The 24,947-nt window shown below is 34.7% G+C and overlaps 1 protein-coding gene across 1 annotated transcript in view; it reads right to left on the reverse strand.

Annotated features, from left to right (window-relative positions):
* The window catches only part of NEGR1 (neuronal growth regulator 1), an 837,611-nt gene that overhangs the window by 343,437 nt on the left and 469,227 nt on the right, over positions 1-24,947 (reverse strand). The window contains exon 3 of the mRNA XM_077776416.1: positions 2,406-2,531. Coding sequence (XP_077632542.1) covers positions 2,406-2,531 — 126 coding nt within the window. The remainder of the gene's footprint in view (positions 1-2,405; positions 2,532-24,947) is intronic.

Below are 24,947 nucleotides of genomic sequence, written 5' to 3' on the forward strand. Positions count from 1 at the left end.
AGATACACTGTGTTGTTTGAACCAACAGGTAGAATGAGACCCGCAGTGAGCTAAGGCAATGTTTGTGATGTGCTTGAACCCACAATCTAATCTGGAGAGGGAGGGAATATGCAGATGCTCTGTGAAACTATTATCCTGTGACCAGACATTTTTAAATTGATTTTTGAAACTGATATAAACCATGAATGAATCCGCAAGAAGTAACAAAAGTACTAACACATGACACATGTACAAAACCCAGCCATTATTTCTAGTACAGACAGGGAGTGTATCTATATATGCTTTTAATATCATCCACTGTTCATGGGGTGACCACTATTTTGAGATACATTTTCTTTTGTGACATAGCAAAAGAAGAAAGCATCCAAAATGTTGATATTTCTTAGGTAAAATGTAGGCAGATCAGTGGAATTTACAATTTTTCTTTAAATATAAATATGTACGTTGAAGAAACTTAATAGAATTATGACATGTTACTTAAAGCAGAAACTTTACAGTGCTGTGCATTTGCATACAGATCATTAACAGATTATAATTTGAAATTATTGGAAGCATTTATAAATATATCAGCCATGTCTAGCTATTCATTGGATAATAGTTAATATTTATGCTAATTTTACTCATTTGCTCTGTATGGCAGGATCAGAAAAATAAATCCATGCACAGTTTAACTTATAAACCCAATCTGTCTTCTTTCAGCTTCATGATGTTATCCATTATCATTATTCTAATAACTTCACTAACCAACATTCACGCTATTCAATTAAACCAAAATGTATCTAAGCACTTAAGAAAGAAGAATATGCATAATAACAAGCACTGCAAAGCAGAAGAATTCAGTCCAAAATATTAATCTTAAGTTATATGAAGATAGAGATTATGTGCTTCATTCTTACAAAAATTATATTGCCATATCAGATTTAAATCCCTGGAAAGATGATTAAGAATCAGCCATACATTTGCATATCACCTTATACTTTTTAAAGCACATTTATGCTTATTATCTTATTTGAGTCTCACAATAGCTAGGCATCTTTATCATTTGACTTTTGGAAAGTAGGCAGCTAGCTCAAGGTAACTGAGGCTATGAGATTTGCAATAGAATTGTCTGAATTGATGTAGATGAGGACCTTGAGATAAAAGTATATGTATCCTAAGTGCTGGCCCTCGGTTTGTCTCACTTAGACCCCATAGAGAGTCCTGTCACTAATTCAGTGCTCATATACCAGTTTTATGATTCTGTAGCTGCTCTAAGGAGTGAAGTATTGGCAGTCAAGAGCACACTCCTGCTTCAGAAATAATATAGGGGCCATAATGCATATTATATAAGTGTATACGCTGTTCTATTGATTTTTTCTCACATTCATAGCAATACTTAGCATATGATGTAAGTCTCATTAAACCAACTTCAAAAATGAGGGAACTCAAAGACACTTAAGGACAAGTGATACTAAAGAAAGCATTAGCAGGTAAAATGGATATGGCCATTGTACTCTTTCTACACCTACATGAAGGGTGATTTTCTGATTTCTTTTAAAAGCAATTTCATCACACTAGCCTTCTTAGAGCTATTTCCACCAAAACTATAAGACAAATAAAATCAGATTTCATTTATCGAGTATGTGGTGGGATCTCATTTATTAAAAGTATCACTGTTATTTCCTGGGTACAACTCAAAGCTATATAGTTCAAATATTTAATCTTTTCACAAATTAGTGATGCTGTGAAGATTGGGTGTGAAAACAGCTTTGTTTCAATGATAATTGTCACCAACTTCCTAAAATTGACTTAATGTCTTTAGGTGAATGTAGCAGAAGCACCCGAAACCCATAAAAAAATTACATCCCTTAATTTCACCTAGCTCTGTGGTCTTGTACAAGTTACTTCAAGTCTTAGGTTTTCAGATCCCTCATCAGTTAAAATTTAATTCTAACTGCCAAATCCTTGATTCTGAACTGCATTTTGAAATTAGACCCAGCAACCTCATAATTTGTATAATTTCATTCTCTCTTGATTACCTTACCAGTTCATGCTGGCCTATTAACATGTGAATGACGACTGAATAAAAGCCTTACACATTTAAATGAAGATATTTCTCTTGTGATATTTCCATTTGAGCTTTTAATCTATTGATACGTGATTATCCAGTATACTAAAATGAAAATAACCTTGACTAAGAATCAAGAGACATAGATTCTATTCTGGGCTCTGACAGAAGCTGTTCATTTTACTTTTGTGAGCTACGGTGCCTTTAGGTATAAAGATTAAGTATAAAAATACATATCCTGTTTATCTCATGCAAAAGATGTAAAAAAAATATAAGTTGACTCTTAGGTTCTGAACATTGAGATTACAGGAGAATAATGAATAGTGGCACAAACAACAGTGATATATTTCTGCTTTACCTGATGGGGAGATGTGCCGCCAAGAAATGGAAGGCTCTGGTTTCCCAGTGGCCAAACAAGTAAGGGTGACATTGGTTCCTTCATTAATGGTCATGTCACTTGAGATGTCATATATCTTCGGAGGAACTGAAATGACAAAACATTCAGTGGTCAGAAAAATACATGTAAAATTCTGTTGAACTACATATGATCAACTCCATGATATTAAACTTACAGCATATGGTCACCACCCAAAAGAAATTCTTTGGATCCTTAGGACTCTCCTAGAGTTTTCCATTTGTTGGCTGGTTTATTTTTTTCTATAATTTTTAGTTATTAAGTACTTCAGCATAAACAAATTGTTTAATAGCAAAAAAGTCTGAATATGACTTCAATTAAAATTTTATTGTGCATACTTGTAATAGATACTGCAATACAGCCAATCTGTCTGTTCCATCTATGTATCTCCACCATAATGACAGTTTTCTTGATGAGATGATTTAATAAAAATGGAAATTTGGAAGAAACTTAAAGTAGAACAGTTGCTCTCTATATAGAACGTATACAGGATTAGGAGGTAAGGGGAGCTTGGATGGCTTAGTCGGTTGAGTGTCCTGGCTCTTGATTTTGGCTCAGGTCATGATCCCAAGGTTCGTGGGACTGAGTTGTGCATTGTTAGTGTGGAACTTGGGGGATTTTCTCTCTCCCTGTCTCTCTCTTTGCCCCTTCTCTGTTTGTGTGCGAGTGAGTGCCCACGTGCACCCTCTCTTTCTCTCAAAATAAATAAATAAACATTAATAAAAAGATTTCAGGATAACAAAGGTATTTGGGACCTCAATTTTCAATCTGCCAATTAGTAGGCATGGACTTACTATCCATTTATACTTGAAGGGCCTCAGTTCCTAATGGTTTGAAAGGTGTCTTCTTGTCAGTGGAGACTGGGAACCACTGGTTAAAACAGATCTCTTCATCCTGGGATTTCTTAGAATCTTTGTTATGCTTACTGTAACTCTCTAAGAATGAAGGGGAAACGTTTTTATTTTATTTGTTTGTATGTTTGTTTGTTTGTTTTTCCTAATGTACCAGACTATGTAAGGTTTTATTCAAGAGTATTTGATAAAACCAGTGACCATGGAATACACTTTGGGAATGCTGGATAGAAAAAATTCCTAAATGAGCTTCCAATTAAAATGCCCATATCCTTTCAAATATCAAATAGTCTCACTTCATCCTTAAATGGCATGGATACAAATCCTGGGTTCTCTACTAGCTGTGTTATATCTATATATCAGGGCAAGTTATATCTATATCTCAGCCTCATTGTCTTCATCTGAAAGCTGGAAACAATAGTAGCACAAACCCCATATAGCTGCTGTGAGGATTAAATAAGCCAGTGTATTTAAAGAACTTAGTAAAGCACCTGGCATCAGTATTAGCTATTATTATTACATGCCCTAAAATGCATATGTGGTTTTTGAGTTTAATTTCAATACTGCCCTTTTCCTATGCTTTCATCAACTCATCACTTTGGCAGTGTGTAAGACTAGTTTGTGCTGTAAGTGTTAGTTTAGTCCATACAAATTATAGTATGTTGAAGTTCCAGGTCAAAACGAACAAATGCCAATTAGGCATCTTCATAATTTTTAGAAAAATATGCCCTGTACTGGAATTCTTTTAATTGTTCCAATCTTAGGCTTTCTTTATGCAATAGATGTGTTTTCACAGCTTTTTTTAAAAAGGTAATTAAAATTTGTCACAGGGATAAATTAAATTATCTATACTTTGAATACCATCTTAGATTTTTTCAATAAAACCAAAATTCCATTACAAAAAAAAACCCTAGAATGATTTGATTATAAATATAAAATATTTGATTATATGTAACTGTAGCTAAAATTGAGGAAAAGGCTTATTCCTAAGTAATATACCATTGTAACTGTTTCTAAATGACATTCTTTAATTGGCATTTAAAACATATTATCATTAAACTCTTAAGTGAGTCTTCCCAGGCAAAAATAAAAAAAAATTAAAAAAACATTCCAGACAGAAGTCTCTCTTTAGCTTAACTGATAGAGAACAGAAATAAAGACATTAAGATACCCCAGGAGGAAAGTGGAGAAAAGTGTGCTTGATTGGTGACTAGGAGAGCTAATAACAATCAAATTAAAGAAAGCTATCATCTGGATATATGCATGTAGGTACAGGTTTGAAATAGTAAACTATTAACTACATGAGTACATATGTACATATATAAAGACACACACAATTACATACACACTAATGGCCACTAATTTTAAAAAAAGAAAAAAGTTATATAGTACTTTCCTCCTTCATACAGAAAACAGTGCATAGAGATCGGTCTCGTTTATCTACATATTTCAAACATAAAACTGATTCAGTTTTGGGCAGAGCTTTGTATATTTAAGAAAAATGATGGTGCGGCACAAGACCATGATTTTTATTTTCTATATTACTCTGTCAATTCTATCTGATCTTAAAATAGCTTAGTTTTGTCTTTGTATGTCTACCTATATTTAAAGTGGTAAACATGAGTGGTAAACTAATATTAAGCACAATATTTGTCTTCAAAGAGAAACAACCAAGTCCCTTAGCAATAAACTTAGATTTGACATTTAACTTTGGGAAATTGTGTGGTGGGGGAAGAGTGTTGAATTCCAGGTGTGACGTGTCATCTCAGTGATGGCAATTGCCTCCTGGGGCCTCATAATTCAGGATATGTTACAGGGAAGAAACATCTGGGAAGAGGATGTTAGTAAAGGCAAATCCCTCTGGCAAGGCTCTTCTCCCTAGAATGCATCACCTGTTGGCAACAGATGCTGTGTGTAAAGAGGGCCAAGGAAATCCTTCACATGCGCTGTAGCTCATGGAGGGAAAACCGGTGTTGCTTTGCTGACTATTCAAAGCCATTTTATATTCAGCTCAAGACTGCAAACTTTTACTGAGTATTATGGAGGGAATAATTCTGGACTCACAGGAAATGTACAAGTTTCAAGGCATAATCCTTGCCCTCAAGGAACTTAAAATTAAAAGAAGGAGGCAGTTAGGTAAGTAAGGAAGAGAAGACAAATGTTTTCCATGTTTTCCTTTCCATTTTACATGAGTAACACATGTCTAATAAGTATGCCTCGTGCATTCAAATCAGCAGATATTATTTTTATGTTGGTTTCTTTTCTTTTTTTAATGTTTTATTTATTTTTGAGAGAGAGAGAGAAAGAGAGAGAGAGCAGGGAAGGGTCAGAGAGAGAGGGAGACACAGAATCTGAAGACAGGCTCCAGGCTCTGAGCTGTCAGCACAGAGCCTGACGCGGGGCTTGAGCCCATGAACTGTGAGATCATGACCTGAGCCAAAGTCAGACACTTAGCTGACTGAGCCACCCAGGCGCTCCTATGTTGGTTTCTTTTAAAGTGAACCATGTAGGATAGTTTATGCACAAAGTAATTCAGTATGGTACTATTTATCATAGAGAAAATCTATTAATAGCCTCAATATAGCATAACAAAAATAGAGGTATTGTCAACTTTGCATCCAGAATAAGGTATGGTACTGGGAAAGGACTTGGGATGATCTGAGGCAGCATCATGCTAGGAGAAAAAAGAATAGGAAAAAAAAAAAAAGATGCTTTTACTTTGGGTAACCTGAGCAGGGAAGAATGGTAATGCCTCAGGCATCTTAAAATCATTTGGTTCCTGTGGGGGTTCCTGGGTTATAGTTTGTGTATAAATCATGCATCCACACAGGTCGGGAGGACTCTATAGAGCTCTGTGAGTGACAAAGCAGCGTATCTTATAGTATTTCCAATTCCTATGCACTTGCATAGAAAAACAGAACAATGAGGAGAGTTAAAATATCCTGCTATCCTAGGTGTATGTTCCCTTTCCATATACCTTATCTTAAACTCTTTCATTTAGAAATTGAGCTGAAAAATAATTTGTTTGAAAAGGTGCATGTGTCCAATCAATTTAACAATTTTTAAATCACTAGATAAGTACAGACTTTAGTAACACTATAATTGCTGTGCACATCTTTGAGTATTTATGACCTAGAAAGAATAATAAAGGAATAAATTAGTCATCTAAATGTAAACTTGTTTAATTCATAGGAAGTAATTATAACATTATCATCATGACACCATGAGTAAAAACAATGAAGGGTAGGAGTTCTAGATTTTATACTAATCACGGAATATCTCTCTCCTAATGGGACCCTTACTGGGGATATATATGACTTTACCGCTGTGTTCATAATTAATTGTTCTATGTCACCAGTTACAGAGACTGAAGAACACTGGAAACTCTCCAAACAACAGAGGTTGAAAGGTTGTGTTAGGATGGCATGCTTTTTGAAATTCCCATACACATTTAAAGGAATCACTCTTGGATCCTCAGAATGATCATCTACTTTGTCTTTAATTACTCACAGGGGCACCTGGGTGGCTCAGTTGGTTAAGCATTGGATTTCAGCTCAGGTCATGATCTCACAGTTCAAGCCCCGCATCAGGCTCTGTGCTGGCAACTCGGAGCCTGAAACCTGTTTTGGATTCTGTCTCCCTTTCTCTCTGCCCCTTCACTGCTTGTACTCTCTCTCTCTAATTTAAATAACCACTAAAAATTAAAAAAAATTTTTTACAGGCCTCAAATTCAACTGCTACCTAGTACCGTGTCCTCAACTTCTATTCACCTTTCTATGGTAAGGGGATGATGCATATTTAGACGAATCTCTAGATTTCAATTTACTAAAGGTAATTTAAATTTCTTGTTAGTTTCACTTTCACTAAAAAAATGTGCAGTCTGACTTGCCCCAACTGCCTTCTCTCATTTCAGTCATCTATCACAGTATCCTGAGACAGCGTATGGAGCAGTATCAGTAAGGAAAATTGTAGAATATATATCCAAACCAAAAACTCATGATTTCTATACAGCCAACCATTTGGGATTATTCCCCACCATTTGCATTATCATGTACAACTGAGTTTGTCAGTGGCTTCATTTGTTTTTTGTTTTGTTTTGTTTTTAATGTATATACATTTTTATCTACAGAAATAAAATAAGTCTTTAGCTTGTTTGCTTAATGAGGAGCCTTCACAGATTTAACTTAAATTTCTTCTAAGAATCCATCTTGTAGTCTGGAACATAACCAATAAAAATTTAAGAAGTCAGCACAAGGACGATTATGAGGAATCATTTAAATCATATGAGCACAGTGTTTTATCATATTAAATGTGTAGATTATTTTGAGAAATAATAAATACAATAGAGTTCACATCTATACTAAGTTCCATGAGTTGTGAGGCTGGGTCACACGTAACACTGAAAATGTTAGATGATATTTTTGACAGTTACCTTAACTATAAGTGCAAGACATTGACTATTTGGATTAGGAAATTATGTAAGCCCCCTGGAATCAATTAAATGGCCCCTCTAGTTCTTAAGTTGTAAGAGTCCATGAAAGACCACCACACATACAAATCCATGTGGAATTCTTCTTTGGATTGCCAGGGATAAAAAAAAGTAGATGAAGTATGTATTTAATCTGGCCCCAAACACTCACAGATTATTGAATGAAACATCAGTTCAGTATTTATCATAACCACGATATTCTTGGCATAAAACCCACCGGTTTCCTTAGTCAGGGTGTAAAAATCATAGCAGTGTTTTATAGGCAAGTACATTTTTCAGATCATTCTCTGAAGCTATTCCTAAAATCATTTAAAGGCTTTCATATATCTATTTGAATTATCCACACAGTCACAGATCTGTTCTCTAAATGTATTCACTAAGCCAAATAAGAAATAAAAATAAAAGTTATTCTATCTCTCTGGTGTCTTGCTTGACTTAGCTTTCTTCACAGTGACTTTTTCCACCCACAAAACGTATTGCGAAAAAGAAACTTTAGATGCAAATTTTGGAGTGAATGTTAAAGGGTTAAAATTTTACCTTAAAGCATTGAATCATTGATGGCTTTGAACTTCTTAAAGCAAGATAGATTTTTCTGGGCCTATGTCTTATTGAATTAACAGCTTGTACCCACAGCCCTCTGTCCCTCCTCACTCTTTTTCTTGTAGTTTCTTTGTTATAACAACTCTTGTATCTGTCAGAATCATTGATATTTACTTCATTGTTCATTATCTCTTCTTCTCATAGAACATAAGTAAAAACCTTCTGTAGGAATCTAGTTTATGCACCAGCCTATCATCAACACCCAGAAAATGTTCTGACACATGGAAGATATTCAACAAATATTTTCTTGTTCTTTTATGGTTGAACTAATATTTCTTTGACTTTGTAATGAATATTTCTCATAGAATTTCATACCACTGCAAGGATGATATAATATAAATTTGTGAGAATATAGTAAAAATGTAATTATAGTGTCAAGGGTCCTCTGTGACCTTTTTCAAGGATTCTCCAATTTGGGGGATTCAATATTCTTTTTAACTCATTTAAAAGCACAGTATTTTCCTATGTCATTGCCTACCATAGGTTTTGCCAGGAAAACTCAGATAAATAATTGTACAATAATCATACACATTTATATTCAACAGAATAGGCTGTTACAGCTTAGGCAGTACTGTGTGTGTTGATTAGAGTATTTTTTTTTTTTTTTTTAAAAAGCTGTGTAAAAAAAAAAAAAAAAGCTATGTAAATTTGGGGTCAAAGGATTTGCCCCTAAGACTGTATACATGTTATTTCTGCTTGTTTTTCCCCTCTCCACAGATTCGGAGTCTAGGTTAGTTCGAATAAGCTATATCTCTGAAGATTTTCCAAGCTGCTTGAGTCAACAAGCTAGACATAACTATAAATCTTCAGAGAATTGGCTTTTTTTTTTTTTTTTTTTTTTTTTCTTCTCCTNTCAAAAGAACATTCTTCCTTTCCCTAGGCTGGCACTTCCCTTTTCAGTCTTGGCCAGGCCCCAGAAAGTGAAAGCAGAGCTACGTTACATAACAAACCTCCTGGAAAAGGTGCTGTTCTCAAACTGAGAGAAGAAATTGTTTCAGGATTTTTCCCCCCTCTAAATTGGTTTGCTTGTGGGTGCCTGATGGTTTCCTGGCTTGCAACTAACTAGCAACATTGTTTTCTCCAGCTGATAGGCTATAGCTGACTTTTTATAGTTTATGACATTTCAGAGATTTCTATGGCTTCTCCCCTCATCCCATCACTCAGATAGTGATAGGAGGAAAAAATAACCCAAGTGTTACTTGTAAATGCAAACTTGCCAAATTTGTGAATACCTACTGGTGGAATATGCCAGGACTACTTTGGGGGGACAAAGAACATGTTTGAGAAAAAAAAGTGTCTTTCAGAATTTGGTTCAAACTTTGAATCATGTTGCTTAACTTAGCGTTTTCCCTTTTCTAGAAAACCTATGCACACGTTTTTCTCAACTGGCCTTGTCCTTCAGGAGGTCACTATATAAAATAGCAAAATCGGCAGAGACCTATGTTAAACTATCCATCCAACCATCCATTCCATATTTACTTAGCACCAACTTGATTAGGGAGACTAATCTTAAGTCTATGTCTAAAGAGTTAGAAAGACCTAACACTATTAACTACAATATGGAACCATAAATCCTACCAAATGGATTTTGTAATATAAGTTGTTTTGGGAACCCTGAGTAGTAAATCTAATTCTGCCTATGGAGTCAGAATTGGAGGGGATATTGATATTAGGCAAGGCTTTATGAAACAGATGGCATTTGAATGGACTTTGAGGGTTAAAAACAGTAGTTCCGTGAACCCAGCTAATCATCAAGATAATCTGATGAGTGTTTTACAATCTTGGGGTGGTGGGAACACTGATTCAGGAGATTCTAGACCAAAAGGGATAGAGTGAGCTCCAAAATCTATCTGCTTTATGGGAAAACAGAAAGATCTCTCCATAAGTGATTTCCTCCTACTTATTTACAATCTCCATTGTAATTATAGAGGCCTTCCTTCAGATCCTCAGAGCAGTTATCTGCCTTCAAGGGCCTAAAATTATAACGTAACTACCCTCAGAAGAGATGATTCCTTAATAGCTTGCATTTATTTTCAGACTTCTTGACAGCGGCATGGTGGGTGTAGTGAGGGCACCACAGCAAAGGTAGAAAGGTGCTATGGGCAACTTTTCCCCACTGTACAATTTTCTCCTGGGAAAATCCAGAATTGCTTCTGCATAGCAGTGAGCAAGACATTCCGCAATGGAGAGAAGAAAATAAACATGTGAGGGGAACAAACCTCACAGGACATGGAGTTATTGAGAAAAGAAAGTGGAAAGAGCTTCTCTTTCTCTTCTCATTTTCTCCATCTTACTTTAACTGCCAAATGCATGGGCTATGCATCAGAGGGATGAGAAAAAGAGGCAAGTAATCTCTAAATTTTAAGATGGATTTTCTCATTGAGGAAAGGTATATTGCTAAATAGATTTTTCATGGCAAAAGAAGTACGTATTTCTTCCATGTATAGAGGTTATATTAAGAAGGCTTAGCATACATAAGGATTAAAATGTGATAAAAGAATAAAGGGTACTGATTTAGAAAGGATAGATCTTAGTAGCTTAACATTTATTTAATGATTTTTAAATTTGGGGTTGATGGCAACGCTCTTACCTGGTATATAAACATTGTGAGGGCAAAAAATACCACAATGTTATACAAGAGTTTCAATATTTTGGACTGTAAAGATTTTTTATTTTTGCTTCATTTTGGCTAGGAGATCAATAGCTGGCCTCCACACATGAGTGTTTATACACCAGAGTTCAAATCCCTGCTGTACCCCAGGCTAGCTTCAGCTTCACTTACTTGGATGGTTCAAAGATATAAAATACTGCTTAAAATCAGGAGCATAATAGCAGCTACCCCCTCAGGCAGCAACAGCAGGAAGGCTGGAGCACACTTACAGCAGTGCTGTATATCACAGGGAATCTATGATGCCTGCCTAATTCACCCTTTCCCTAGTAGAGGATGGTTACAAAACACACAGGAATCGCAACTGAAATTCCTCAGAGCACACAAGTGTAGGGGTCTATACCTAGAGAGGCAGAATTCTTAAGGAGCCAAGTCTGTATCTTTAAACCTGCGGTGATGGTAACATTTTATTAAGAATTAATAATGAGCTCTTTCCTGGAAACAATTTGGCAGTACACTTTAAGAACTTTAAAAAATTCCAACCCAGAGAGCAAATGATACCCCTTCCAGGAATTTTCTTAAGGAAGGTAGGTAACTTCTTTCAGTATAGTCACTATTCCCGTAAACCTGGTGGCCAGCTCCACTGTTCTGTTTGAAAAAGTGCCAGCAAATGCCCTCTGGAATGGCCTGGATGAACTTTTCTTGCCTCATCCTCGGCGCTGAATTATTCTCCACATAAACCAGAGGCAATAGCCCAGCTGTGCCATACTAGAACCCATCTGCCTTCTTAGCAAATATTTCCCATAGCTCAAAGCATAAACTTTAGCATTTTTGAAACACAGGAAAGTCCAATGTCTACCCTTGGACTCAGAGTTATACTGTAACACCTGGCTCCCAATTTCAGGAGGTAAGCCTGTTCTGGTTCAATATGAGTTTTCCTTGTTAGGCTGAGGATTTTATAAATGTGTTTTAGCAGATTCTTATATCTAAAGGCTGCTATGCTGTTTCTTTGTATTTGAGGAGATGTATCATTTCAGTGCAATCAGAAGAATATTCCTTCTCTGAAGTACTTTGGTATCATTGTTCTTTGAATAAAATATTTTATTCTAATTATGAAGGTAGTACACATCTATTGGAAAAATGTAGAAAAATATATAAAGAATGTGGGGGAAAACTCAAAATCACCTATCAGGTTGAAACTTCTAAAATCTTCCTTTGGTAGGTTATAAACAAATGGCTGCCAATGCTTTCATGTCATTCAATGTAATATAACCTCACAATTCAGAGAGAATCACTATTAATAGTTTCATCTATTTCATTTCAGACTCTCTATGAACGTACTTTCACATAGATACCAGAGATTTCCCTGTGCTCCAGCGAGCTCACCAAGGAATTGTGGTAAGCCTTGGCAGAAAACAGTGTCCCCTTCTCTAAGTCACACATCCTCTAGAAAATGAGCTAGAATGTAGTTGGGAAAGGATTAAAAAATGGACATTGTGGTCCTCTTCCCTTTCTTATTGTAAACAATGTCTAGCAAAAGGATACCTAGAGCAGAGGTTAATATTTGCTGTGCATTTTCTATGTGTAATGTACTGAGAATTTAATGAGTTCTTTGTTGTGGTTGTCAGGGCTGGGATCTATCATGGGTCAGAGTTCTATATGTCTAGTCCACACTTTCTTCTTACACCCACTCACCTTTTTTGTTTGTTGACTTATATGGCAGTTCTATAACATGGCCCCCAATTCTTCTGCCATCATGAATGGGGTCTTAGTGGTACCTTCACAATTAATTTGAGCAAATAAGTTCCTGACCACCTCAAATAATAGAGTTAGGGAGGAAATAATGCTATATGACATCTGAGACTGGATCATAAAGTACTATTTGTCTTTGCCCTGTTGTCTAAGAATACCTGCTTTTAGAGGTATGAGTTGCCATATAATTAGACTGACCATCCTGGGGTCACCATAGTGGATAGAACAAATGGAGACCCTAAACATGGACTCCAAATGGCAAAGTTTTGAGACAAGAGGAACAAAAATGGAGCCTAAGAAGCACCCTAACTTTTCTGGGATCTTCACTCTTCCAGTACTCCTGGTAAGACTCCAAATACTCTGACCAAATAATAGTATCATGAGTAAAATATAAAATTGTAGTTGTTTAAAGGCATGGTTTAAAAAACTAATGAAAGTTGGAAGACTAACACTATCTGACTTTAAGACTTCCTATCATAAAACTGCAGCAAAGACAGTGTGGAATTAGCATCGTGATAGATGATGGAACAAAATGGAGACTCCAAAAATAGATGAGAAAACTTGTCATGAGGATTAAATCCCTGAGTACTTTTAATAAAAGCTAAGATATCTAAAACATAAGTGAGTGATGTAGGTCAACAGAAAATGTGCACCTTTACATTGTGAATGACAGGGCCTGGTGGAAGCACCAGTCTGAAGAGCAAAGTGATCACTGGTAATTTCCATTTAGAAAACGGAAGCCCAGGCTTGCCAGGTCTGTAGATATGAATTTACTATTTTTTTTTTTGTATTGTATAAACTCAACAAAATATCTGTTGATTTCTCCTGGCATCAACTCAAAGGGCACCATAATGGAAATTAGAAACATTTGACACTTATTGAAAGCTCTTGGTCATCACATGCTGGAAAATTGTCGTGATATAGAAATCTACATGGTCTATGAGAGTAAACAGTAACTTGGAGTTGCACACATACACAACCATTCACTACAGGCTCAATGTGTTGCTTTCAGTTATGGAGTTTCAATCTTGTTTTCTTTGCTCTATACCCTGGCAAGCCCTGAGCCTATTCATTTTCGTTGGAAGACCCAAGGAATCCATTTTCACATTACATTGCTTGGTTTCTCATAAAAGCTGTACATTATCACATGGATGTGCAGTTGCTCACCTGTCATTTAATAACCATGATTAGATCTGCAGGATGACTATAGTCTTGCCTTAGGAAATATTCTGAGAATAGATTTTCTTTAGAAATTCAAATAATAAAACCATGTTTCCTATTAATATTCTACTCCCACCAAAATAATTTTCCTCTATGATTTTTTAAAATCATCATGCTTCTTTTATTACTTTTCTGTATGAAATTGCTTTATTTATGTTTTTAAAATATAACAACCAAGTGTTTTTATGCAACTATATATCAGATCTCAGTACAGTCCTATGGTTACAAGCAAAGAGTCTTTCTAAAATTGGGTTAAAAGGTAATTTGCCATGTTGCTGGCCCCTGGGTCATTAGTCACAGTAGCCTGAGTGCATTCTCTTATAATTCAATATCAAAGAAATTGCTTTTACGGCATTAACTATATTATATTCAAAATTGTATAAATTATTGAAATACTATGCCTACTGCCAAGATATAAGACAGTTCACATGGAAAAAGTTGCATTTTAAATTATTCATTGGAAAAAAAATTCAGTCTCTTGCCAGAACTTGTTTTATACAGGGGCTAGCTTCTGGGACTTACATTCAAATATGAATCACAAAACTCTGGAAATCTCAAATACCCATAATTTTCTTGCTATTGAATACAAGATTACTCTCTTTAATTCATTGATTTTCATCAAGTATATTAAATATTACATATTGTCTTGTATCTAGGTGTTAGTCTAATGAGCATTTATACAGAAAGTATCCATATGTAATTGTAAGTCATACAAAGTGGCAGAGAGGATCCATATAAAAATACTGAAATTTGGTAACTTTCTTTCATTTGCAATTTTTTTTTTTAGAGGGAAAGCACGAGTGGGGGAGAGGGGAAAGAAGGAATGAGAAAGAGAATGTAAGCAGCTCCATGCTCAAAATGGAGCTCGATGCAAGACTCCATCCCATGACCCTGGGAACATGACCTGAGCCAGAACCAAGAGTTGGATGCTCAACTGAGCTACCCAGGTGCCCCTCATTTACTATTTTTAAATACTATATAAAAACTATAACCAATTAATTAAATATCTTATATATGCATATGCACATAAATTATATATATGCATATATGCATGATTATACACATATTTGTACAATGTTATATGGTTAGCATATATTATACTGGATATGCGTGTTTATGTGTGTGTGTATCCTGTAATATCATTATATGCCTTTGTTAATTCTAGAATATGGTAATAAGGGGGCTCATATAATCATAGGAAGGCTAACCTCAGTATCTCTATACAGTTTTATATATTATTCATTTGGTTAGAAGATATTTATTTATCATTTGCTATATACTAGTGACTATGACAGGTGTTAGTTATTTAATATTTAATAAAATAGAATTTCTGCTTTCCAGTAGCTTATATATTGTGGGAAGAAACAAACATAGAGGTAAATTAAAAATATAACTATATAAAGTTATAAAAGACATGTACATAAAATATTATGTAAATCTAAAGGAAACTCACTCAATCCAGACGGAGATGGAAAGGTGGTGATGAAGATACAAAGATAATTTTTAGAATAATATGCTGGACCTATCCGGCAAAGTGCATTCCAAGTTGAATGACACATGTATGAAGGCACAGAGCAGGGAAACATAATGATCTATTTGTAGACCATGTATTTGTCATTGTGGTTGCAACAGCTGATTAAACTACTTGGCTGATCACAACTAAACTTATACCCTTTCTCTGCTTTCAAGCCATGAATCAATTTCTTTTGTTTCTTACATATTTCTGGAAAAGTAATATAAATGCAGAAATGATTTTATATTAATCCCTTAGTAATGTATAGGATCACACTTGTACATAGTAATTGCTCAGAAAGTGCTGAATAAGAATGTTTTAATCTGTTCTAAATGTTGCTTATTTGGAGAATTCGTGTTTAACACATTCATTAAAATGTTATTCTACTTCATATTAATTACCACATTCTGAAGAAAAAAAATTACCATCTCTCAGTTTGAATTAAAAGACATTGTAAGTAAACTACACCCTGGGGTATTAAGTAAAAAACAAAACAAAACAAAAAAACAAAACAAAAACCAACCAAACAAACAAAAAAACCCACACTGGTTTATTTCAGCTTCCCCAAGGTACTACGTGTGTCACATATATTCATATCCCAATTGAAATGTATTATGAATTTTTCTTTTGGCTTTCTAGATAATATCATACTATATTTTTAATAGTTAAAAAATGTGGTTAAGACTGAAAAGTATATTCCCTTGGGAATGAATGTTCTAAACTCTGATGTTTTGAATATTCCAGTCTTATCACTTGGCCAATTCTCCAAAACTAAACCAAATTCTCTCTTCCTTTTGAAAGATGGAACTCAAATGATCTACTCAGTGTCTACTTAGGTATAGGCAAAAATACAGAATGAAAGCACTAAGTATCACAACTATTCTTCTTTTACATCTACTACTATATTGGAAGAATAGAAAGTACATCTAAATTTTTGTTTTGACGGTTGAGAGAAATGAAAAGCAAGGTTAGCCTTGTCAAAATAATCAAATTTACCTTTTGGATAGATTAACTATTCATTATTCTATGAACACACTGAGTGTGTGTGCATATATATATTTCAGGAGTCATTTGACAGTTGGGTTTTTTTTTTTTAATGTTTTTACTTATTTTTGAGAGAGAGAAAGAGACAGCATGATCAGGGGAGGGTCAGAGAAAGAGGGAGACACAAAATCCGAAACAGGCTCCAGGCTCTGAGCTAGCTGTCAGCACAGAGCCTGACACGGGGCTCGAACCAACAAATAGTGAGATCATGACCTGAGCCGAAGTTGGACGCTCAACTGACTGAGCCACCCAGGCACCTCTGACAGTTGTTAATGGTAGTTTAAGCAACCAAATGGAGAAGTGTGGACACAGAACTCACACAGCCAGGAAGATTCCTATCTGGTTAAGCTAATCTGACCACTGTTTTTTTTGTTTTTTTTTTTTAAGGTTTTATTTATTTCTAGGAGAGAGAGAGAGAGAGACAGTGTGAGTATGGGAGGGTCAGAGAGAGAGGGAGTCACAGATGGAAACAGGCTCCAGGCTCTGAGCTGACAGTCAGCACAGAGCCCGACGCGGGGCTCGAACCCACGAACCGCGAGATCATGACCTAAGCGAAAGTCGGACGCTTAACCGACTAAGCCACACAGGCGCCCCAAATCTGACCACTGTTAATGGGTGGATTCATGTCAGTAGGAAGAGGAAATATTAGAGGAGTATCGTAAGAAACTGTATTTGGCCCCTCTCTTTCCTCAATTTTAAACAATTTGGATGAAGCACTTGGAAACATGTTTCTTCATAAAACCATATCAAGGGTTATGTGTTCAGTTATAGTCACTATAATTTAAGAGTGAAATACTGATATTTTACAATTAGAGGTCAGTCAGAAAAGTAAAGTGCCCAGACACGATACCATTTAATGACACAACTGAAGGAGCTAGGAATGTTTATGTAAAGATAAGAAATGTAAGGAAAGACATTTTTTTTAACTGATCTGTGGATTCATTCTAAGTTGTTCTTGTAGACAGAATAATGCTAGATTTTAGTTCATTAAAATGAAGTGTATACTAAACAAAAAGTGTCCTCACAATGAAAAAGATTATTTTATAAAAACCTAAGCTCTCTGTCATCAAAAGATTCTCAGAGAATATGGAAGAACGATAGGATTAAAGAAAGGATTACTACATTGAGTGGGGTCAAATATGCTCTTGGGAGTTTTCAACTGTTGTGTTGACTCTTTGCTACACTGTATACATATACATGAGGGAGCAAACCAAGTAAAAAACATCATGAGCACATTAAAGGGCTTGGATAAATGTTTATTTACTATGTTTCCTTTCAGTGCTTAAAACATAATAGGCCTGAGTAAGTTCTTGTTGAATTCTTGTCATGGAAAGAACATTTGATTAATATCTTGGTGAGCAAAAAGGGACTATTCTCTGCTATCTGAAAACTCCATTGGCCAATTTTATATATTCCTTCTCCAAAATAATATGAATATTACATCAAGTGTTTAAGCCTAAGCAATTTTTTGGGTTTGTGTGCATTACAGCAGTCACAGTGTATGCATCCAGATCAGTGTGTTAGTGTAAACAGATGGAAATATGTTTCTCAGTTGATGAGTAACATAAGAGCCCTTCTCATCTTGTTTCAACAAACACCTAAACCCACACACTTTCTGCCCTGGTTTCTCTTTTTTTTCAACATTTATCTTTGAATTGCTTTTAATCTCCAGAGATGGGATGACCACCTGCCTTTCAAACATATTGCAAAAACAGCAGTGACTATGGTTGGTTTTTGCCAGTCAGTTATTTTATTGAAGAAAACATGTACCAAATGACAGCAGAGTCACCAGCTGATGAGAGGATTTATTATGTATATAACACTGTGCTTTCTGGTAGGAAGACAGCAGAATTGTGCTAAGATTTTAATACCAAACTGTTTCTATCAGGTTGAGAGTTGTAACACTCAAATGGTACCTTAAATGACAGATTTGTGTGCTTGATATTGCACGGTACTTTGTAGACAGGGAATTAAACAAAATTCATAGGATAAAGAAAAATTTGTAGTAAGGAATATAATATGTTCCTTTCTAGGTACAGTAAGTCTGCTAATTGTGCACCAAATTTATTTGCTCTTCTAGGCACATGATTCGATTTTATTCCCCAAAATCCCTTTCTGTAATTCATGGCTGAGTTTTATACAACAGAATGTGAGCAGAAGTCATGTGTGATACTTCCAGGCTTGACCCACAAAAACTTCCCATTGATGATCCTCTGTGTTATTCTCCCCTACCCAGCTATACATGGGGACTTGGGAATTGAAAATCTGATATTGAAGGTGACAGAAATACAAGACAGAGAACTGGTCTGTAGAGAGTGCAGCTTGCCTATAATGAACAATTGATTTGGATGTTCTTTGGCAAGAAATAAATACTATGCCCAGTTTTATAAAAGAGATCTCTCAATATTTAAGGAACTAATCTCTATGTATTTAGAGTACATTAAAAAATCTTCCTCTTTATAACAAAAGAAGATTAAGGAAATAAAATGTAAGAAAATAATTGCTATNCCAATTTATTTTATGAAACTGATATAATGTTGTATTAAATATGGGCAAGGGCTGTACAAGAAAAGTAATTTCACTTATGAACACAGAAAAAAATAAATGTGTGTGTGTGTGTGTGTGTGTGTGTGTTTAATGCTTTATTCCTGGACTGGGGATATTGTTCAATATACTAAAGAGATAGAAGGAGAAATGTATATATGATCATGTCAATAGATAGAGAGAAAGCATTATATGAGAAGAAACACTATAAAACAAAAATGTTGCAACCTGGAAATAGAAAGATTTTTAATAATGCCACTAAATGTATCTAAAAAATTCATATTGATCATTATCTTTCATTACAAAGTGTTAGACATATTTCATTAAAACTAAACAAGGTAAAGAAGCCCACTTTTACTACTTCTCATTTACACCGTACTGGAGTTCCTAAAAAGATCAATTAGATTAAGAAACAAGTAAGAAGTATTAGCATTGGAAGGAAAAGTCCACAAGGGTCAGTGATCATATACAATATGTCTTTATAGAATATTCAAGAGAAATCACGTATTATTGAAATTGATGAAACTGATGAGAATTCATCCAGAGTACAAAACAGATGTAAATTCTTTCCAAAATAAATCTATACATTTGATAAAATTACATTAACATCTCCATTTTATTCACGTAATTCTAGAAGATAAACGCCCAGTATCAGTATTGAAGGGTAAAGGACACAGAGTAGCCAAAATAACCTTGATTAAGACATACAAAGAGAGGAACTTATCCTATCTACTCTCAAGGCAAATTATAAAATGCTGATGGAAAAATATACAACAGAATGAAACCAATACACATACACACAAAACACATAGTACACACAAAACATATACACACAGAGGATTTGACTGTGGAATATTACAAATCAAAAATAAAATACTGTAGAACACATAATCAATAGTGTAGGACTACTGATTATTTGACAAAAAAGATAAAAGTGGATTCTGACCTTACATCATGAACAGAAATAAGTTGGACATATATTAAAAGCAGAAAATTAAAGGCAAAATACTTAAGTGTTTAAAAACTTTAACATAACTGTACGATATTTAAGTTGGAGTATGACATAAAACACACACCATCATAAAAAAGATCAATAAATGTGACTGAATTAAATTTAAAACCATATACTTGTGCACACCATAAACAAATTAAGTAAAGCTCCAGATTTGTAGGAGTATTTATAATGAATGCAAACGAACAAAAAGAATAGTACCATGAACATAGAAAGAATTTCAACAAGACAATTAGTTAAAAAGTACAAAGAACAGGATAATAAAAATGAATAAAAGATATAAATAGGAAATTCATGAAAGAGGAAATTTTAATGGCCATTCTTTTGACAAGCAGTAGAACTTCCTTAATAGTTATGAGTTTAAATTAAAACAGCACAATTTCAAGTTCATAATGTTGATAAAACTTTAAAACTTAAGTATTACCAAGCTGATGAAGGTGCCAAAAAATAAAATATCATAAAATGATGACAAGAGTATAAATCTACAAACAATTTGAAAACAGCTAATAAAACTGAAGATGCACATATATCTCTACAATTTCATTTCTAAATTTTTACATATCCTAGAGCCTTGTGTTTAAATTGCAGTTCTCCATCACCTGGAAGCTTGTTACAAATGCAGATTCTCAGAAGCACTCAGAGCTACTAAATTAAAACCTGCAATTTCTCCCTCTTTCTCTCTCAAAATAAATACATAAATAAACTTCAAAAAAGATAAATACAAAGAAATATACTATAGGAGTGACTGGGTGGCTCAATCCATTAACAACTGACTCTTGATTTCAACTCAGGTCATGATCTCATGGTTGTGAGATAGAACTCCATGTAGTGCTCTTCACGGGGCATGGAGTCTACTTGGGGTTCTCTCTCTCTCTCTCTCCCCCTCTCTCCTTCTGCCCCTCCCCCACTAACACAAGCTCTCTCTCAAAAAAAAATAAATAAAATATACTACATAACACAAAATTATGTAAAACAAAAGCATTAATATATATAACATTATGTTTGTTGATCTTATAAAATTTCACAATTAATAAATGTTTGATGGAAAATAAAAGCTCCAATTGGAAAAGTGTGGCCAAAATGTGATACCATTAATAAAAATACTTAGAATACATAAAATATTCTGTAAATTATGATGGTTACACATATACAACAAAAAGGTAAAAATACATATAGGTAAGATACACACTAACTTGAGTAGATAGTTCAGAATCATGGAAGGGAAATAGAAGGAGTAAATGGTGTAGCTGTATTTGTTTATTATTTCCATTTTTTAAGTCAAGTGAATCAATAGTATCAAATAGTTAATTTGTGTATTGGTATATTGATGCTGATATTTTATCTGTATTTTTCAAAATTCACTAAAAGTAACACAACTTTAAACAAAATCTTAATTAAAAAAGTGCTTGTTTCTTGGGGTTCTGGTGACTATAACAAGACATGATGCATGAATAAATGAACAGCTTTGTAAAGTGAATGTAACATAGTTGTTAACTGTCATTATTAATAAAAAATAATTTAATGAAACTATGACAAAATCACAAATATTGACTTATTACTAATGAACATAAAATCACCATAAAATGAACCAAAAGCATTCATCATTTTCCAGCCTTATAACCAGTCTTGTCTCTAATGGTTCTTTCCTCATTAGGCTTTACCCATTTTATTGGGAACGTTCAACCTAATCCTCCTTCCCTTCGTTTTCCTAGCTCCTGTTCTCTTTCTTTTATAATTACTTGCTTTCTACTTTTGCATACAATCTATTCATTTCCTGTGTCCTCTCTTCTTTTTTACATTTCTCTTGTTTTTCTCAGCCCATTCTGAGTGTGATGTGCAGCAATTATGCAAGTTAATTATCACGGAATTTCAATAAAGAATTTCTATATGTCAAGCATTAAACATATTTGACCTAATGGAATGGTTGATGCTATGATCAAATTGAATTCTTTAAAACCAGAACAAACCAACACAACAGCTATATGAGAAAAATACATAAGATCCAATGGAAAAACATTAATTAATTACTTGTTGACTTCATTTCTGGTTAAGTTCAAAGGCATTTGTCTTCAAATATCTAATCGGGCACTAAAAACATATACTTTCCCCAAACTATTTGGAAGCTGGAAGTTCACTTCCCTTAGGAGGGAGCAGTGTTTTGTTTAATGGTATATTGTGAAAGAAAGAACAGCTATAATTTAGACCCAGACTAGCCTGTGGGGATCATTTTAAAGTCTCATTCAGTCCTAGAGAAATGGTGCATTTCTGTGTGCACACACAGGTCTCAGATAAACCAAATTTTGGTCATGAAGATCCAGCTTTTGCAGCAATACTGATGCTAACCTTGTTCTCTTGACTACATATTGATACAGTTCTAAATTTTATTTGCCAAATGTTCAGCTAGGCTGAATTCTCATCCAATCTCCAGCCCCTGGCCACCACATACACTCACACAATTTTCTTTCGGAGCGTGTGGGTGCCTCTTCTGTGTGTTCTCCACCCCCATCTCGGGAAGTGTCATAGAGCCTCGGGCACATCTCTGCCAGTCTGAGTGAACGCTATTATTTACACACCTCCTTGGGAAGTGTGCATCCTGCCAAAGAAGATGGTCTGTGAGAAGCATGCTTTGCTAAAGTAGAGCATTATCATCAATCCATTTTTCCCCTTAATGTCAGAGGTAATGATAAAGTTATTATCTTTAACTTTATTCATCTCCAAACACTGTTGATTTTGCACTTTTTCATCATGTTTAAATCATCTAGAAAATGAAATGAGATTAAAAGCCAGTGACCAACTTGCTCTTTTTAATACAGTGAATAATGGCACATAGCTGGAAGAATTTTTCAATATAAATTCCAGGATAAAAAATGTTAATTTTGTCCATCACAAAGTTGGTGAATACCTATCGGCTGCAAGGCACTGTCTGTCTTAAGCAAGGCAGATGCCACATTCCCCTACAATCTCCTAGAGAGTCGGGGGCCCTTCAAGCACAAAGAGATATCACAAAGGGAGGATGTAAATTGCTCTGTACCAAAAAAAAAAAAAAAATGGGACACCTATTCAGTTATGAAGGAGTTGAGGAGTACTTTTGCCTGGAGTTCTAGGGAAGACCTTCTAAAGCCCATGGGTTTGACATAGGGGCCCAAGAGAGATTATTAGGAGGCTGAATGGTAGGGGTTAGTAATTTTTTATAAAAGGCACGTGGATCATTGGAGCTCATCATAAATATGTGTCAGATGGTGGAAAAAAGGATTTGTATCACTAAAGGGGAGAAGAAGGGATTTTAGATGAACCAGGATTGTTTGCAGAAAGATAGGTATCCTAAAGGACAGAAGGAAATGTTCCTCGAATAGTTAAATATTCATTACCTCATTTATTTTTTACAGTCATGTTATGAACTTATTAACCTAACTTTAAATTATTAAAATCGGACAATAATTATTAATTATTAAAATCTCAAAATAACCGGTAATAAGTGGCAATACTAGGTCTCATCCAATGTGTGGCACATAAACACTGAATGAGACCAGTATGGAAATAAAGTCCAAATTAAAAATGTCCCATTTGTAGTTTAAGGCTAAGGATCCTGGACTTAAGCTGCCTTGAAACTCTATCACTTACTATTCATCTGACATTGAACAAGTGATTGAAATTTTATCATCCTTGGTTTCTTCTTGTAAAAGTAGGATAATTATAGGACCTACACAATAGTGATTTTTGTTTTGTTTTTTGTTTTGTGGCAAGAATAGATGAGATAACGGTATAGAACTAGAATATTACCTGACATAAATTACATACTTGATAAATGTTAGCTTTATAGAACTAGCATTAAATACTCTTGCGTTGAATAGCTTCAGCAGTCACGTTGTAATTATTTGGAGGGGGCATTTCAAAAATGATTCTGAATAATACCTACATTTCTCTTAACATGTCTAGTTGTCTTTGTTTCCTTTTAATAACACTTTCAAGTGCTGACTCCTTTTCTACAATTAGGTAGCTTGCACCATAAACTCTGTCATAAATTTTCTATTTGTGCTGATCATCTTTACTGGATTATCTTGAGAAAAATTAAACAGGACTTATTTTAAGCTGAATTGCTGTAGCATATAGTTATAGAATGTGACCAAGTATAAAATATCTATCATTGTTTTTCATTAGGTGCCATTCCTTGTCATTAAAAAAAAAAAAGTGTGTCTTTAACATTAGCCAATCGATGGCTAATGTTAAAGGACACAGAAAAACAAATAGTCTCATCCTTCCAGACTCAGATGTTTTCCTTTCATATAAAGCAAACAGCACAGTTGGGGGTGAGGGGTCAGAACTTCTCCTAAAGCCAAAATTGTTTTTTTGATATTACCACTGACTCCAGCCCATTTAGCAGGTAGAATGCTCCAGACTTGGAGAAGCAGAGAAGGCCAACAGAGAGCCCAAGATAAACAGCAATAGAAAAAAAAAAAAATACAGAAAGAGTTAGTCTTAAAGAGAAAGTTCATGGTCAGGAATCATCTTAAATATGAAATGAAAGATGCAAAGAGTAAACATAAAAAATGAATTCTTACTAAAGAGTAAGAAATAAAGATTATTAAAAAAGAAATATGACAAAGAATGCTAAGACACTGGGTGGAAAATACAAAATAAAATGACATGCAATAAAACAACAGGCCATAAAATAACTGATACTTATTATACATTCCCTACATGCCAGCCACTCTTCTAAAGACTTCTACATATTAAAGAACTCCATCTTCACCATATTTATGTGAGATGTTATTTCCATTTTGCTGATGGGGAGACTGAGGCAATTTCACTGACTTGCTCAGATAGCTTAGCTATTAACTGAGAATCTAGGAT

The sequence above is a fragment of the Crocuta crocuta genome, unplaced genomic scaffold (genome assembly GCF_008692635.1).
Source record: "Crocuta crocuta isolate KB4526 unplaced genomic scaffold, BGI_CrCroc_1.0 scaffold342, whole genome shotgun sequence".
In the NCBI taxonomy this organism is placed as follows: domain Eukaryota; kingdom Metazoa; phylum Chordata; class Mammalia; order Carnivora; family Hyaenidae; genus Crocuta; species Crocuta crocuta.